General features: G+C 36.5%; 1 protein-coding gene across 2 annotated transcripts; it reads left to right on the forward strand.

Moving 5' to 3' along the window:
- The first annotated feature begins 5,896 nt into the window (after window positions 1-5,896).
- On the forward strand, window positions 5,897-17,622 carry SYT4 (synaptotagmin 4). 2 transcript variants are annotated; one of them, XM_038171116.2, is made up of 4 exons: window positions 5,897-6,446; window positions 9,347-10,155; window positions 11,684-11,804; window positions 13,989-17,622. In XM_038171116.2, the coding sequence occupies exons 1-4, from the start codon at window positions 6,413-6,415 to the stop codon at window positions 14,294-14,296; spliced, it is 1,272 nt and encodes a 423-aa protein (XP_038027044.1). In that variant the 5' UTR covers window positions 5,897-6,412; the 3' UTR covers window positions 14,297-17,622. The 2 variants fall into 2 exon arrangements, with proteins under 2 accessions (XP_038027044.1, XP_027302632.2); XM_027446831.3 differs by having other exon boundaries at window positions 5,899-6,446; window positions 9,347-10,161.
- The last annotated feature ends 1,214 nt before the right edge of the window (window positions 17,623-18,836 follow it).

Below are 18,836 nucleotides of genomic sequence, written 5' to 3' on the forward strand. Positions count from 1 at the left end.
AAAAAAAAATTACTGACACTATTTCAGCTTTTTTACTTCATGTGTTTCTTTTCCCATTGTGTTGAGGATACATCACTCAGAATGGAGTACAAGATGTAAGGCTATAATATCAGAATTTCAACAAATTTTTGGGAGTACTTGATTTTTAAAAACTATGCTAGTCATGACATAATATTAATTTACGTACTTAAAACACATAAGCCTTAAAGGTCTGACTTCCACCAGAACTTTCATATGTGATGAATATATATATTCATATATATATATATACATATATATATATATATATATATATATATATATATATATATATAATATCATATATATATATATATATATGAATATATATATTTAGTGGAGCTCTCCTACTTCTGCTTTCCTGGAAGGCAATAACTCTTTCTAGATGTCTTGGTCTGGCACCTGCTCCATGAGGCATGTCTGGAGACTTGGTCCAAAGCAGGTGAGCAAGGTGAAGAAATGAATTAGGTGCTTGACTTCGGGTAAGTGTTCTTGAGTATGGCAAGAAAAGTAAACATTTTACAGAAAGTCCTTCTTACTGTTCTAAGATTTCAAAAAGTGTTGTTGGTCATAAATGTAAGTTAAGCAGTGATTTCAAGGTTTGAATTTTAGATGAAAGCTAATAAATATGAGGCTAGGTGTGGTTTAAGCAACTAAATGCCTGTTCTAGCATAGTCCTTATGTTTACATAAAAGGTCTGTCTGTTAATTAAGACTGAGACTTCCAAGGAAGTCTGGATGAAATTCAAATTAATTCAAGCCTTTAAATACCATAATACTGTTCTATATTCTCAGCCTAATTCCCTAGTGATACCTTTTTCTTTATTTCATTTATACTTTAAAAACTAAAGCTAAGTAAAATGCAAAAGAGATTCCTGACATAAATAAGGTTCTGGTTCTGTTTCCAGTTTTCAACATTGTTGGTCATTGTTGGTATCAAAACTTTTTTTTTTTTTTTTTTTTTTGGTAACTAAGGCTCCAGGATATTTTCAATCCAAGTATACTTGCATTCATGGACTTTCCAAAGTGTCTGAAATTAACAATCAGCTGGCTGGTGTATCAGCTAGAGGGTGATTCAGTTCCTTAAATCTTTATATCTATTGCCATTTCTGTGTTACCAGGAATTCTGTGGTATCTGCTGTTTCCACATGAGACTGACAAATATGTTCCAGAAAGCCTACAGCGTTCTTCAACAGAAACTGGAGGTCATGCTAAAGTATCCCATGTAGCACTGGACGTTACTGTGAGTGCAGACAAATTTAGTCTCAGCCCAAGGAGGATCGATGAGTCTGTAAGGCCTAGTAGGTAGCAGGATGACTCTTTGGGTTATAAATCCAGGCTTATGGGTGTACGTAGCACACAGAGATGTTTCTTTATGCACCTAAGGAGTGTCAAAGGCTGAGAGATGAGACATGAAGGGCTGCTAACCCTTTTCTACTCTCTTATTGCAAATGGAGGCAGAGCTAACTGAAGTGGAAATTAAGCAGAGAGCAACTGCCTAAATCCCTTTTTAGATTGCACTGAAGTTGTTTCAGTTTTAAAGGTGTTGAATGCTCTGCACTTTCCCCAAATCAGGGACCTCCACCTGTATTCGCACTGAGGTTTTATTCTATAAGTGTAGCTGGAGGGCTTGATTTTCACTGATGCCGAGATTAATTAATGTCTGTAGTTTGGCACCTGGCAACTGCAGAACTCAATTCTAGATACTACTTTTGAAAATGTGAAACTGTCTTTAAGCTCCAGGGAAACATTTCACAGAGATAGAAAGGGCTGTTTCAACAGCTTCACCTCATACATATAAATCACAGAGTTTTATTTGTAATTGTTGGTTGACTCTTTATTGGATATTGTTTAGTATAACTTTTTTTTTTTTTTTTTTTTTTTTTTGAGGGGGAGGATTAGGATTTCCTCACACCCAGGGTAGGGGATCTGAGGAAAGATGACAGTTCATTTGCAGGTGGGGGCCCTTTTTCAGCCCCATATGCCGGTTTCAGGCCTGTCTGCTTTGGGAAGCGTACAGGCCGCGTCGCTTAGCAACCACCCTCCCTTCCCTCTGCGTGGCAGGAGGGTGCGCTGCGCATGCATAAGCACTGACAATCTGCTTTGCAGGCCACAGAAGGCCCTGTTGTGATACAGCTAGATTATACACAGAGATATTTTGCTGATGATCAATCCACTGCGACTCAGTGCAGGCAAAATGTCAGGCAGCTCCTTTTAGTGTTCTGTCTCTGAGCTGGAAGCATGTGGGATCATTGTATTTCATATGCTGCAAAACTTAATGGAGTATTACTAGGACAGTGAGTCTTTAGTGGAAGTTTTTACTGAAAAGCTATTTGCAGACTCTATAAAGTTTTGCTGAAGTGTCCATGATGGTTCTCAGAACAGAAGGAAACGTGAAGAATGTACAGTCACAAAAAAGGGAAAAAGGGAGAGTCATTATTGTGTGGGACTGAACTGAAAGATAGTCACTTAACCGGTTAAAAAATAAATAAATAAATAAATAAATAAATAAAAACAGAGGCTTCACATTATGATTTTTTCCCCTCTGGCCAATTGTCAGAAAATTACATGAAGAAGCAGTGAAGTGGTCGCATACATTTCTGTTTGTGGTACCTACATGGGTGTACGCTAGTCATCTGATGATGGGTCTGAGACGTACACTAGATGGTGCTTGCACAACACAGGGAGCAAAAAGTGTGTCTGTCTCAGGATGTGTCAGCAACTCAACGCTCCACCTCCTCCTCAAGTATTTTCCGGGATGTGCATGCTGTTCTATTAAGCAGAGTCATGCATTAAATATAGAAAGTTCATGAGTGGTGTAAAAAGATGGTTATTCATTATTTCATTGACCAGTGCAATGAAGAAATAATTGGCATATTTGCATATATGTTTATATATGCTTATGCACACACACAGTCTTGGCAGCTCCAAGTTTCTAAAGACAGAAAAGTGGTATTGTGAAACCTTTCCTATAGTGCTTTGTAAAGCTACACACGCACAGAAATTAGATGAAAGGAAAGGCTCTTTACAATATGTTTGTACAGCAGCCAACACTGAAGGGGTTTTAACAAATATCTAAAACCGAAGAAGTATAAGTTTGTTTGTTTGTTTGTTTTGTTTTTTGGGGCAGAGGGTGTGTGTGTGTGTGGAGGGGGGGAATATTTATCTTTCCCATGTCAGAAGATTATTCACAGAGAATAAAAATAAAATAAAATAAAAATCTGAATCCTGAAGGAAATGATCTCTACATATACATTGTATAAAAAAAGCTTTTATGTACCTTTAGGACATCTAAGAAACTAAAAGAAAGAAAACCTGAACCAATAATTGTTATAAGCATTAATAAGGTCCCCTCTCAGTCCTTTTTTCTCCAGGCTGAACAGAGCCAGAAGTCTCAGCCTTTCTTCATAGGAAAGATGCTCCAGGCCCCGTATCATCTTTGTGGCCCTCCACTGGACTCTTTCTGTGAAATCCCTGTCTTTTTTGTAACAGGAAGCCCAGAAATGGATCTGCTGGCCACACTCCTTGCATGCATTAAAAGGAGTGTGACCAGCAGGTCAAGGGAGGTGATCCGCCCCCTCTACTCTGCCCTGGTCAGGTGTCACCTGAAGTACTGTGCCCAGTTCTGGGCTCCCAGGTACAAAAAACCACAGGGATCTCCTGGAAAAAGTCCAGCAGAGGGCCACAAAGATGATATGGGGCTTAGAGCATCTTCCCTATGAGGAAAGACTGAGTAACCTGGCTCTGTTCAGCCTTGAGAAGAGAAGACTGAGAGGGGGTCTTATCAATGTTTACAAATATCTTAAGTGTGGGAGACAGAGAGATTTGGCCAACCTCTTTTCAGTGGTTTGTGGGGACAGGACAAGAAGTAATGGTCACAAAATGGATCACAGAAAGTTCCGCACCAATATGCGAAAGAACTTTTTCATGGTGAGAGTGACAGAGCACTGGAACAGGCTGCCCAGGAAGGTTGATGAGTCTCCTTGTCTGGAGATGTTCAAGGCCTGTCTGGATGCCTTCCTGGGCAGCCTGCTCTAACGAACCTGCTTTGGCAGGAGGGTTGGACCTGATGATCTCTTGAGGTCCCTTCCAACCCCTTCAATTCTGTGATTCTGTGATACTTTCATGTGGTCCATATATTTGTATATATCATCAAAGGATGTCTCAGATTTCATTCAAATTTATAATAATAACAATCATCATCATCATCTTCACAAACTATTGACAGTAATTCAATGTCAAAATATATGCTCACAATATCCTAGCTCATCTAGGATTAATAACCTAACACGGTATACCATATATTTATTATTGGTCTAGTGTTCTTAAATTCAAGATGCTGGAACAGTTTATAATAGTTTAACAACCCAGTTAAACACATTTAACTCTAAATTCATTTAAGGATCTTGTTTATTTCAGTCATGTCTGGAGGCTTGTATACCTGGAAAGTGGTTTTAAATCAAATGTAATTACTTTTAATGGATGCACATTCTGAGCACAGATGAATTTTGGACAGAGAAAGAGAAGTGGATAGCAGGGCTGAGAGGAGGGAGGACTGGCAGGAAAAAGAGAGAAGTTGAGCCAGATGTACTTGGATTAGTGCCAACATCTGAACCCAAACATCCCAGATCAAATTGTGCTGCCAAAACATACATAAAAGCTGAAAAAATAGTTCATTGGACTCCAGGTGTTTGTAAAAAGAGTGGTGGTGGGAAGCTATTTTCTGTGTTTTATTGAATGGGATAGGATATAAAGAAGGTTGGAGAAGTGGATTTGACTGCTCATGGAAGTCTTGGGCAGACACATACCAAGGCCAAGTTGCTAAAGGTGTAACAGAAGCAGATAAGCATAAACAATATTAGTCAGTGTGTTTCCAGTTCTCAGGACTAGACAGGCATTTCATTCAGCTGTGTTTGGACAATAGCTTGCAATGATTCCTTGGCCTTCCCATTTTTATATTTCTAAACTTCAAGAAACTTCACTGGCTTCAGTATGAAGGAAGTACATGTTTTTAAGGGGGGGCAGGACGTCCAAGCAGCCCATTGTGGGGCAGGGTCATGCCAGACTATGTTTACATCTAAATTTTGTTATTTAGAAAACCAACTACACCTGTTTCCCATTTATGCAGCAGTTGGTCTCCAAAGTTGGCTGCTACCATTCTGAATCCAGGAGGAGTCAGATGCCAGGTGCTGGCTTTTGCAGCTCTGTTGCACCAGAATTTAGCTCAGCTTATTTTATGCTGTAGTGGTTCTAGTTACAGGCAGCTCTGCTTTCTCATTCTGTTTTCCTTCAGTCCTCCTATCTGCCAGCCCCTTCCCTCCCCCTTACATGTTCTTAGTCCAGACCGGTAGACAGACATGTAAAATGGGTAAAATCCAGAAGTATCTCAGTAGAGTCAGCTCTTTCCCAGACAAGCAGGAAGGTCAAGAGGAGAAGAGAAAATATATTTGCAAAGTGAGGGCTTAGAGTTTTGTATGGGGGTGGCTAGTGGGGAAAAATCAGGGAGGAGGGACAGGGAGAAGGCACATCAGGAGTTTTCGTGATTCAAATCCATTAAGTGTATCACGTTAGTCATAGGAGAAAACTGCCTTGCAGTTGGAGCCAAGGTGTCTGGACCATCTGAGCTGGCATCTCCTTCATATCGTTGTAGCCTGTCCAGCTGATAGATAAATAAGCAGATAAATAGATCTTACCCCAGAAAAACAGACACACCCGTGTATTACACAAGACACATTGAATCACAGACATTAGCATTCCCTTGTCTGTGTCCGACAGAGGGTGAGAGCTCATATCCTGCAGCAGGGCAGTTAAAATAATCGATGAGTGCATGTTCAATCCGAAGGAAGATGGAGGGGGGGGGAAGGGGGAGAGAAGGGACGAAGAGAGGGAGGGTGTGGTGGTTGGGAGGGGGGGATGGGAAGTGGGAAAGGTGCTGATTTCAGCCCTGTAGCGTCAGGATTGCGTCAATTTGGGTTTCAACCACGTCTTCAGTCTCGGAGCAGAGCTACTCAGAAGAGCCAAAACAGGAAGGGGGTTGCAAATCAGTGTGCAAAGGGGAGGACCGAAGCTTCCCCTCCCCCCGCTCCTCCAGCCCCCTCTTATCCTCCTCCTCCTCCTCCTCCACCTTCTTCACCGCTCGTGTCTCCAGGTTTTGTTTTCCGTTTTTTTTTTTTGTTTTTTTTTTTTTAAACACGTTGGAAAAGCCGGCTGCCCGGGTGGTTTGAGAGACAGGGCTCCGGGCAGGTCTTTGGACACCGGCTCAGGCTCCTCGGCAGAAAGCTCCAGCACTGCGGGCAGAGGCTCCAGCACCGTGGACAGCATCCCCAGGTCCGGCGACAGCGTCTCCTGCACCGCGGGCATCATTCCCAGCTCCGCGGGCAGCACACACTGCCAACATGGCTCCGATCGCGGCCAGTCGCCAGCACTTCGGTAAGCGCATCCCCGTCCCGGCAGAGGGGCTAGGGTCTGCTGGGGGCTGCTCCCTTCCCCAGGAGCAGAGCAGGCAGGCAGGCTCTGTTGAGCCACCCCAGCGCCTCACCGCCCGCGGCGTGTTGGGAGGAACCTGATTTCCCTAGTTCTGTTCGATTCCAGAAGTTGGGGAAATTTGCTTTCTTGCCCTTCTATCCCTCTCTCTTCCTTTCCCCCTGCCCGTTCCCCACACTAAATCACTGGGGGAGATGGAGAGGTTTGACTGGGTGCATTTTTGGATGAGGTTGTTTTCTCTGTCTCAGTTAAAGTAGCATGGCTTTGGACTTAAATGATGTAAACGCATCTTGTGCCACAGATAAAATCTTTGTCATTCTTGAAATAATTGTCATTCTTCTTTTCTTGTCATAGAGGAAGACTTGTCAACCTTTAGTTAAAGTGAAATGTAGTCCTGTAAAGAACATTGCTAGGAGGATGAAAGTACAGAATCACAGTGTTTTTGGCTAAACAGCTCTGTCTTGATTAATCTGTGTTCACTGAGAATAGCAATGGTAACAATGAACTTTTGAGTTGTGTCATTTTTACATATTGAATAACTGTGATAATGGAAGTTTCAGAAAAAGTCATAATATGCACTTACGGAACAGGTAACTAAATAGCTTTACTCAGAAAAGCTGTGAGTAGAAATATTTCTGAACTCTGCTTTACAAATATTGACTCTAGCCTGGATGTTATTTGCTTTAGCAGTGGTTTAATTCAGGGATCATTCCACTGACTTAAGTGAAGTGACTCCAGATTTGCATCACATAACTGAAACAATAATTTCTCCCAGGATCAATAAGTGATGTTTCCTATTAATACACTGCTTTGAATGATAACTAACTGATTTAAATTATGACAACAGCAAGAAATTCATGTTGTAATATAATTAGCTATAAATATAAAAACATTTTAGTTACCGTTCCCTCTTCTTTCCTGCCTGCCCCACCCACTTGATGTCTCTAGCTATGCTTGTGACATCATCCTTATCTAATTACTTATTTAAGTCAGCTAATTAATATTTTAAATACTAAATTGATTCTACCACTGCTTTCAGTAGTTGTAGAATAAAAATATAGCATAATTTTCATTAATATAAAATTTTTGTGTCATCTCTTGGAAAAGTATTGAAAATGTGAAAATCTTTCTTAAAAGCTATTTAAAATATTCTAATTAATTTTCAGTTACTCCTTATTTTCTATCTTTATACCATGTACATTTAAATTTCTGCAGCCCAGGGAATTCTTGTAACTCAGAGCCACGTGTTTAACTTGGAAAAAAATAGGTTTTAATTATGTATATATCTTTCAGTTCTTTCATTAAATCCTTATGATTAAGTACGTAGATTGATACAGTTTGTAGGTAAAGGTGAAGTGGCATGAGTATTGTCAGAAGAAATTAATAGCCAGGCTTGATTCCTTCTGTGCTGGAACATTATGTCCTACTTTGTTGCGTTACTATTGTTTTTTTTGTTGTTGTTGTTGTTGTTGTTGTTTTTGTTTTTTTTTTGACTCATCGCACTGAAAAGCGAAGTTATGGTGGTAGCACATCTATTTGTCCAGCTTTTACCTAGATGAACCTGATTTAGTAATTCATAGAGGGGGATAGTTTTGCTTTTCGCATCTGGGAGGATCTGCTAATTATTTGCAGATCCTCCCGGATGCGAATTAGAGGAACCAGAACTGTTACACAATTGCTTTTATGCATAAACAATGTCATTCCATTAATATTCTACTGGTCTCCATTGTTGTAGAGAATAAAGATTAAGCTCTTATTGTTATATTGTGGGAGTTTTAAACTCACTTAGTAGTGTTACTTATGGGCAAAATTGGATTTCCAATTAGCTGTGCTCATTTGCCCTTTCGATGAATCCTTGTGAAGGGCTAATGATACTCTATATGTAACTAATGTATCCACATGACAACTGAGGTTGGAATGCTTGCTCAGTTTTCTCTTCATTCAGTATTTTACTACAGGATTCATATTAAACTAGAGGAGAATTCAGTTTTTATGTTTTTCTTATATACTGCTAAAAAGTAGTGACCCTTCTTGTAAACTCCCCATGGCTTTGATTCATAACGTTTTAAATTGAAAGGTATCACTTAAACAATTTTTTCAGCTTTGGACTCATGTGTGACTGCCCAGTGTCACATCCATCTGTGTAATACATATGGAATATAATTATCCTAAATATATCCTTTTTTATATCCTAAATATAACATGGTAGTCTTTTTCCAGCAAAGTACTGAAAATCCCATTGAAACTGTTAACTGTTGAGTGTTATAACTTCTAACCAGTAAACTTTTTTTTTTTTTTTTAAAGAGATACCTTGCAGTTATGGGATTATACCATAAGAATGGGTTAATTGAGTGTACAAAGTGTTCTAGGAAGTGGTGTGAAAAGAAGATGCTGTATCTATAAGTAGCACATACTTCAGAATCAGTATTACCTAACCAATAAAGCTACATAAATTCAAAGATGAAACCTGAAATAGTTTTACTCACTGACATATAAACACAGAAACTACACCTAGAGGGATGAGATAGTTGAGCTATCACTTATGATTATATACCTATTATTATATCACTTATGATTATTGCTGTTAGGATGAGAACAGCATTTTCCTTCCAGACACGCAATATATGGAAAAATACTAACATAGCAATTGTCTTTGTATGGGATTGCACATTCACGCCTGCAGGTGGCGAGCGATATGTACAATGCAAAGCACTTTCAGTCCATTGACTCTGCTGCTACTACCATCTCGTATCAGTTTATTTTGCTAAATTCTTACTTTATTAAATATCACACAGAGTCCAAGGCATTGCTGTTTATGTGCTTGTTGCTGTTTATTTAATTTGCAGATGAAATTCCTACAGTGGTTGGGATCTTTAGTGCATTTGGCCTTGTCTTCTCTGTCTCCCTTTTTGCTTGGATCTGCTGTCAGCGCAAATCTTCCAAATCCAATAAGACCCCTCCATATAAATTTGTCCATGTTCTGAAGGGAGTTGATATTTATCCTGAGAATCTCAACAGTAAGAAGAAGTTTGGAGCAGATGATAAAAGTGAAGCAAAGAACAAATCGGCAATGCCTAAGAATTCTCTCCATCTAGACCTGGAGAAGAAAGATCTAAATGGCAATTTCCCCAAAACAACCTCTAAAATGCAGAGCTCTCCAAATCTTGAAAATGTGTCTCCAAAACAGTTTTCAGAAAGGAAGAAAGATTCAGTATCCCCTGATAGCTTAAAGTCCATCACATCCTTGTCATCTGAAGAAAAACAAGACAAGCTAGGAACTCTCTTTTTCTCTTTAGAGTACAACTTTGAGAAAAAGGCATTTGTAGTGAACATCAAGGAAGCACGTGGTCTGCCAGCAATGGATGAACAGTCAATGACTTCTGATCCTTACATCAAAATGACAATTCTGCCTGAGAAAAAGCACAAGGTGAAAACCAGAGTGCTGAGAAAAACCTTAGATCCAGCTTTTGATGAGACTTTCACATTCTATGGGATCCCCTACAGCCAAATTCAAGACTTAACACTTCACTTTATGATCTTGAGCTTTGACAGGTTTTCCAGAGATGATGTCATTGGAGAAGTCCTCATTCCCCTTGCAGGAATTGAATTGTCAGAAGGAAGGATGCTAATGGACAGAGAGATCATCAAAAGAAATGTTAGGGTAACATATTTCTTATTTAAAATTTAGAAGTGTTGTACTAGTTTTAGCTATGATTCTTGTGCAATGTTGCTAGAGAAAGAGAAGGGTACAAGTTTACCATATGAGCTATTGAGATGTTTCCATAGTGGCAGCATAAAGAAGTAGCTATACAAATGAAATCAAAGAACATTACAGGAAAGAATGCAAAGATTTATACATCATTATTATTATTATTATTATTATACTCCTCTTTTCTGTTTGAAATCATATTTTCTCAAAGTATATTGAAATCGATGCAAATCTTTCACTTCATCTCCAGGGGTTGATAAGCAAGTTCTTAAAGAATACGGGTAGACTTTATTGAAGGAACTGGAACCTCTTTGAGACTCTACTGGTGGTGCAGTAGCACATTCTTTCACTTCAGAGCTGTAACTACCTTTTCTCTCATAACAACCATGGCAGAGGCACTTCTAAGAACTATAAGATATGAGGGAGATGGTAAAGCTCCACTGAAGTCAATGCCAAAGCATGTTAACTTCACTAGGCTAAAAATATGTAATATCTAAAATACATAAAAATATGTAATACATTTTTTTATCATTTCAGAATGTAAAGATTACAATCATAGCTGAACCACAGAAATGCACATGCATCACACACAAGTCTTTTAGTCTCTGCTAAGGAAGTGGACTGTATATTGACTTTCAATCTGATTTTTTCAAAGAACAAGCATGCTGACAAATTAAATAAATGTCTCCCAGACAACACACCTTTAACTAATATTATTTTGATATTCTATCTCTATATTACCACTTTAACTATGTCACTGGTATTTTGTTGATAACTTACTAGGTTTTCTGCAACGTAAGGTACTCTTTTTGTTTGTTTCCATTGACTTTTGGTGAACTAAATTACTCCTGCAAATTTAAATCTAATAATGATATAGGAAATCTCACTTTTATTCCATTTATATTATTTTAGAAAGTGTCAGGGATGAGATTTCACTAATTGTTTTTGAATAGCTAATGGCTAAAAAGGTTATACTGAAGATATTTTTGTGAATTACCTTTCATTTTTTATCAACATAGTTTTCACAGAAGGTTTATTTATTTATTTATTTATTTATTTATTTATTTATTTATTTATTTATTTATTTATTTATTTATTTTCCTTAAGGTGTTTTTCTTTCACTGAGAATCCCCCTCACATCCCCATAGGATTCCATTTATCATCTGTGAATATAATGATGTCATGTCAACCTATATTTTCATTTATTTATTTATTTACTTATTATTTACTTATTTACTTTTGTTCAGTCTAATAATCAATGATAAGAAGAGTTATGTAACTGTAGTACAAGGAAGTTATATTTGCTAGGCAAAGCAGCATAGCTCCATTAATTATACACTTTTACACCAGACTGAGATGCACAGTAATTTGACATTTGAGAAATATTAGTGCTACTTTCACGTGTTGTCAATATAATTATATAATTGCTCTTAAATAGTCTTTTTTTTTTTTTTTTTTCCTTTTATTTCCTCAGAAATCATCTGGGCGTGGAGAATTACTGATCTCTCTCTGTTATCAGTCTACAACAAACACGCTAACTGTTGTTGTTTTAAAAGCCAGGCATCTACCTAAGTCTGATGTGTCAGGATTATCAGGTAATGATTTTACTAATGAATAAGCCCAAAGTATGTACAATAAACAGACAGAAGACAGTTGAAATGTGACATTTCAAATATTAAAAATAGCTGAGAAATGCAGATAGGCTGTCTCTATTATTTCTAGTCTATTAATTTCTTTCATATCTAGGTCAATGCTTTATTTTGCAAGGTATATATTTTAGAAATTTGTTCTTCAAACACACTAGAAAAAATATGACATCTGTTAGCACTGGAAGACAATGAGTTTTGTCATTGTCTTGAACAGAACCCATCTGCCATAATTATGGGATGTTGTTTGCAGATACTAAAAGGTTTTATTTATGACAAAAGATCAGTTTACTTACAATCAACATTGAGTGAGACCCCCATCTGAGGATCCTCATAGATCCTCAAATATTATGGTATATTTCAGCTTAGCATCCAAAAAGGCAACCCGTTACATCTGTGCTGAATTTGGCCCACTGAGCATTAACATTTATTTGACAAGGTGAAAAGGTGAACTATCCCACTGCTTGGGGTACACTAAAGCTTTTGCAGTCCCTTCTCATGATTTGTGCCATTTTGCATTCAGTGAAACTTTCTTTGAAGTCAATACTAGAATTGCATTTAGATGCACATTAATGCTAGATAACATAATATAATAAAATTTAAAATGCAATATACTAACCACCTGAGAATAAGACAAATACACAAGAACAGTACACAGCAGAGGACTATAAAAAGTGTAGCACATCTGCTATTGAGTCTGTATAAGACTTAACTTTTTCAACACAAAGGATTCTCTTGATGGAAGAAAAAAGTAGTTTTTGCAACCACTGAATCATAATTACTACAGCCAATAACACAGTCTTTCTGCTTCTCACACCAAGAAATATTGGTGATGAGTTCTCCTAGTAGTCTTAATAAAATTAAGAGGAATATTCCAGTCTTATCTATTAGCCAGAAATAACAGTCAGAAATGGTTATTTAAAAATAAATGAACAATGGCATGAATGCTCTGATGGATACCGATTTTGATATTTTTAGCATTTGTGTAGCATATTCTTATTCCAAAGCTAATGAACGTTTTAATTATATAAAGGCAATTTTTAAAATGTTTATTATGATGATAGACTATGAAAGTGAAGATCTATTCTATTGTACCTTACTCCTGTCAAACCATTGTCAACCCAAGGTAACAAAAAATTTATTATCTGACCATTTCACTCTGATAGCTTTGGCACAAAATTTCTAAATATGCATCATAGACTATTTCAGTTGATAGAAAGGAATTAGCATTGCATCTCTGCACCATTACAATCTGGAAACAGGCACATATTTGCACTGAAATACATGTAAATATAAATGCAAAATAAATTACTTGAAAGGGATGATTTCTAAAGTGTTCCTTAGAATTTCTCTGAAAAAAAAATATAGCCACTGTTGAAGACAACAGTGAAGGAATCTTGCAATAGTTGAAAACTTCCAAGGAATGTAAACACTCAAAGTTACTTAACAGAGATAAAATATGGATATTTTCTCTTCCCTTTTTCAATAGTACAGTACAGACATAAAGCCAAGTACATATCCTATCAAGCCTCACATTTAAAATTTAATGTTAAATTTGTTCAATAAAAATTGGTGGGAGAAATTTAATCAAGCTTATTGACTATTAAAAAAAAAAAAAAAAGCAACTGAAATGAATTACATCCGTTCTCTCAGCATGGGATTATTCTCTTGGTTTTGAGGCTTTGCTTTCCATGAGTCTTATTAACACAAATGATTGTAAAAATTGTAAAATGCATGAAAAGCAGACTTCTGCTACATGTAAATACATAGTGATAGATATTTGTCAGAATTCATTACAATTTTGTGTTCTTTCATTAGATGAATCACACCCTAAACTACTGGCTGTCTTGATGTCTTGATTACATATTTGGTGGCCATAAAAGCAGCTTAAAGAGACTAATTCAGAAGTAAACACACACACACACACACACACACACACACACATACACACACACACACACACACAAAAAAAAAAAAAAAAAAAGAGACAAATCATCTTCACTAATTTGAAACCAGCCCTCACTGGAACATAGTTCTGCTGGTATATTACAAAATTTACCATCCATCAACTAGATCAAGGAATTTCTAAATGACAGTCCAATAACTTGCCTGTGTTCTTTCTTTTCATTGCAGATCCTTATGTCAAAGTGAACCTGTACCATGCTAAGAAAAGAATTTCTAAAAAGAAAACCCATGTGAAGAAGTGTACCCCCAATGCAGTGTTCAATGAATTGTTTGTCTTTGACATTCCTTGTGAGGGCCTTGATGATATCAGCATTGAATTTCTGGTTTTAGATTCAGATAGAGGGTCAAGAAATGAAGTCATTGGCCGGTTAACCTTGGGATCTTCAGCAGAAGGAACAGGTGGAGAGCACTGGAAGGAAATTTGTGAATATCCTAGGAGACAAATTGCCAAATGGCATATGTTGTGTGATGGTTAGCAGCTCAAAGAGGGGTTGGAACTTGAAAAACTATACACATTTCCATAGGCAAGGAGCAGTTTTCTTTCTTTGCTGTGTATAATTACAGGCTTGTAACTACAATACTTTTTTTTTTTTTTTTTTTTTTTTTTTGTGGGGGGGGGGCAGTAAAAACTGGATTGAATTATCAAAATAGAAGGTAACTAAATTTTCACAGTAAATAAAGGATTTTCTGTTTCATTAGGCTTCCACTTAATTTGATTAAATTTATATTCTTCTGTAGTTTACATAGCCTAAAACTTCTGAAGCAGTATAAACTTCAATAAGGACTACATTTTACAAAAAAAAAAAACAAAAAAAAAAAAAGAAAAAGAAAAAAAAAGAAAAGAAAAAAAAGTCACTGGAAACCTTATTAGTACTGTTATACAGGAGAAGATAACCTCATTAAAATATATTGCTAGATCCAAGAACACCAAAAAAAATGGTGGCTTATTGTGGGAAGGGGTTGAGTCTAAAATCAATGGGGAGTGAGGGTGAGTAGGAGGGGCATTCCTTTTGCCCCTCTATCATAAACCTTCTTTTATGAAAATTCAATCATTATTTGTAATTTTCAGTTACTTATACTTTGATCATCCCAAAGACTGAAAAAATTTTCAGCAATTTGCTTTACATTTCACATCATGTGCAAACAGTTGTTTTATGTGTGGAAATACTCTATAATTATTTACACTTATATTTTTTAATATGTATATATATAACCTGTTTTGTTACAGTGACCAAAAGATACATTCTACAAATTGTTAAGTTAACATACATTGTCTTGTCAAAAGGGCTCCTTTACGGGTGACTGTACATGTTACAGTAAAGTTAAAATTTGGGATTAAGCATGGCTTGCATTCTTTCTTCTCTAGTAAGGATTATACCTTTAGTATTTAATGCCAAGAGAAAGCACTTAAAATGAGATGTGGAAACACAGAGGACACTACTGTCAATTACCTTTCACAATTTATATTTCAATATTTCAAGCCGTTCAGTAATATTAAAAAAAAAAAAAAAAAAAAAAAAAAAAGTTTCTCTTTTTGATCGTTTCATTAAATGGAAAACAAAGAAAATTGTGAGACAGAGTACAAAACCTTATCCATCTGATTAACTTCCTGAGCTGTGAGTTATATCACTATAGTCAATAAGACTACTCACAAAATACAAAGTTCAATGCATTTTTGAACTTTTGCAAGATAGGGAAAAAAAAAAAAAGTCATTATAATCTGTACAGTATTATGTTAGACATACTACTTGAAAAGTGCATTTCACTTAGCTGATATGCATTAATATCCATTACTGATTGTACTGAAAATTGGTGGTGGTAAGAAAAGTTTTATAATTTTGTGCTAGTGTGACATATGTATGCTTAAACTTAAGTTGTGCCAGCCTAGGGGGATAAAAAGTGTTAAAACCCAAGTATATAAACAGGGCGTTTAGGCCTGTGAAATTTACTCTTGGTCACACTTCAAGCATTTTTAGGCTGTCTGGACTATAGCACAACTGTAAGATTACTTCCTAAAGTTTGTACACTGATTTCTGATACAGAAGTTTGAAAATACTACTCCTATGTCATTTTTAATTACAATATATATAAAGAAGAATATGATGATGTTAGTTGTTAACTGAAGAATGGTTTTAAAAGTGGAAAATGGTTTTCAGTATTTTTGCATATGTCATTTTGTCACATGTAATTCTGCTAAAGTCAATGAAACTATTTGTGAATTAAGGTATTGCTCAATGTGAGTAAAGATAATAGAATGGGCATGCCAGAAAAAAGAAAGAAAAAAAAAAAGTGTTTTAGTGTTACTAAAAAAAGTGTTTTTGTTACTTTCATTAAACAACGGATGCAGGTCTTATTCAAAACTGTTGGGGATTTGTTGATTTTTCCCTGTTCCCATATAGCCAAATTACGTTTGCAGTAAAGGACACTGAAATATGAAATATGCAAGTAGAGAAATAGTACTGGAAGAATTCTATTGAGGCTCTTTCAGGTTTTGTGTCAGTAATTTCTCCAGTTTTTGAGAATGTGTTTGATATAACAGCATTTATAAAGTTCTGTAAAAATTCATTTTCAAAATAACATAAACATGCTTTTTATGATAACGCTCAATGTAAAAAAAAAAAAGCGTATTCTATGTATAAAGGAATCTTTTTTGCTTATTTCTTTAGAAAGCTGATTAACTGCTCAAGAGCTAGAGTTTTCCAACCCAATTATATCAAGTATATCAAGTATGATTCGAAGACCAAGGTCAAAGATCCAAAGGTCAAGGAAAAGATGCCCACAGGCTTTAGTGTGGTTTGAAGTGGAATCATGGAGCAAAACTCTTTTTGTGAGACAACCCAGCACAATTGGACCATAGGCAGGGGGAGACACTCTTTGTTTTAATATGGTCTGGGAGAGTTTAAGGCAGTACCATGTGGTCGCAATTGTTACCATTTCTAGTAGGGACAGAATTTCATGATTGCACCAAATAGAGTGGGATCACCTGCAATTAAAAAAAAAAAAAAAAAAAAAAAAAAAATCGGTATTGTACATCATTGGCACTGAAAGAACATATTATCTCTAAAAATCAGATGACAGGTGTCATCTGTCTCCAATGGACACAAATTCTGACATCAGGAGAAAAAAAGGCCACCCTTTAATGATGGGCTATGACCATTGTTCATTTTGCATCTAACAAGTTGTCATCAGAATTGTTTAAAGTTTATATAGCAGCCTGAGGGTTAATATTTCTACCAGCTAAATTGCAGTTGTTGATGGGGATAGGGGGTAGGAATGGGAAAGGAAAGCAAATAAATTTTTATTAAATTGGAAACAATGTAAATATTGGTAGTTTTTTTGTTGTTGTTTTGTTTTGCTTTGTTTTGTTTTTAATTTAAAGCAATGTTTAGCTTGGAAAGTTGAGTAAAGAAGGCTTGTAACACATCTGTAAACCAGACAAGGCGGGAGCAAAAGTAGACCTGTCTCTAGATGAGAAATTCTTCTGTTTTATAAAGTATTCAATTCTCATTGTGAATATCTTGAACACTGTTAACAATACTGTATTGTATTAAACATGTAAAAAAATGATGTTTGTCTAAGTAGTTTACAAAAACAATAACTCCTTAAATGGGAGGCTATCCATGTCTGAAATCTGTTGTAACTAAATACCTGGTTTGTTATGGTGTTGTAACTTAATAGAAGCTGTTTGAGAGGAAGCATGGTGTATGAGATTTTGTAAGTTATTTGTGCTGGTTCTGTATGTTGTGCCATGTGTGTAAGCCAAGAATAAACTGCTGCTTTTGTCCATCCCATCCCAAAACAATTATCCCACCAATGTGTCTTTTCCAGAGACTTCTGCTACTGTTTGTGCTTACAATCTATTCTATCATGGTTCTGTCAAAAAAAAAAAAAAAATCTTCCTCTTCTCATAGAGGTGGATCAGAGTTACTTTGCAAAAAATATTACCCAGGCTTATCACATGTTCTTTATTCCTAGATTCCTGGTGTATGCTTAGATTTGTCTTGAATTTTACTATATACTCAGGTTAGACCTTGAGATATTGCCCATGTTGGAAAATGTGAGTCCTACAAAATGAGGATGAATTCTAGAATATTAGGTTTAAGAAGTAAAATACAAGTCCTAATACTCTTGGAATCCTGATGACATTCCATTTTGTCTTCCAGAAGGAAAAATGATTCCTTGGACAATCATACTGAACACCCTTAACTTTTTTTGTAGTCATGTCAGGCACTTTCTCATCAGATGAGATAGATAAAGAACACATTCCTTCAAATGTTAAGTACAAATGCAAAGTTGGTTGCTGTCACCTCTAAGGTTATTAGGGTATTTTACCCACACAAACCTAAATCAAGGGAAGGGAAGGTGGCTGCATATGGAATACACATTGCCATGTAGTGAATTCTAGTGTAAACCTACAACCGCTTGCCTGGAATGGATCCCTGATCCTTGTCACATAAATTGATGTGTGAAAACTATGACAGGATCCACTGACAAACAAATGACACAGAACATTTCCTATGGATATAAGTTGGCAAAATATCCCTGCCAAATCTCCTGTCCCCAAGGGAAAGGTATCAAGTCTGAAAGACTGCTCTTCATTTCTGTGCAGCAACTGTTTTTTTGTTTTGTTTTGTTTTCCCCCTGAATTATGCAGTTCTCTTCAAACAATGGTGATTCATGAATCATATTTCAGACCTTTCCTTCAGGACACACGGAGAACATCTATAGCTTTCTTTGACTATAATGCTGTTGAGCCTCAGGGAATGTCTCAAGGCTACTGTCCTGATTGCTACTTGTATCTCAAATTGTTGCAAGAGACAAGTCCTCAAGGGAGACCTTACAGATGCCCTCCCCTTTGCAGTAGGTCTGATTCCTAAGGTATAACACTATTCCATAAGCCCCTTGTATTTACATAGTATCATGGATAACAATATGCTGCACACACAGTAGCAATGCATAACAACATAAGCAATACTTCTTTTCCTCAAAAAAGACTCATATATGTTCTGTGTAAAC

Source organism: Anas platyrhynchos, chromosome Z (assembly GCF_047663525.1).
Source record: "Anas platyrhynchos isolate ZD024472 breed Pekin duck chromosome Z, IASCAAS_PekinDuck_T2T, whole genome shotgun sequence".
Lineage (NCBI taxonomy): Eukaryota > Metazoa > Chordata > Aves > Anseriformes > Anatidae > Anas > Anas platyrhynchos.

Coding starts and splice junctions, on each gene's coding strand:
- SYT4 (XM_027446831.3), top strand. CDS start 6,413: ATGGCTCCGATCGCGGCCAGTCGCCAGCACTTCG. Junction 6,447..9,346: donor GGCCAGTCGCCAGCACTTCG/GTAAGCGCATCC, acceptor TTTAATTTGCAG/ATGAAATTCCTACAGTGGTT. Junction 11,805..13,988: donor TGATGTGTCAGGATTATCAG/GTAATGATTTTA, acceptor TTTTCATTGCAG/ATCCTTATGTCAAAGTGAAC.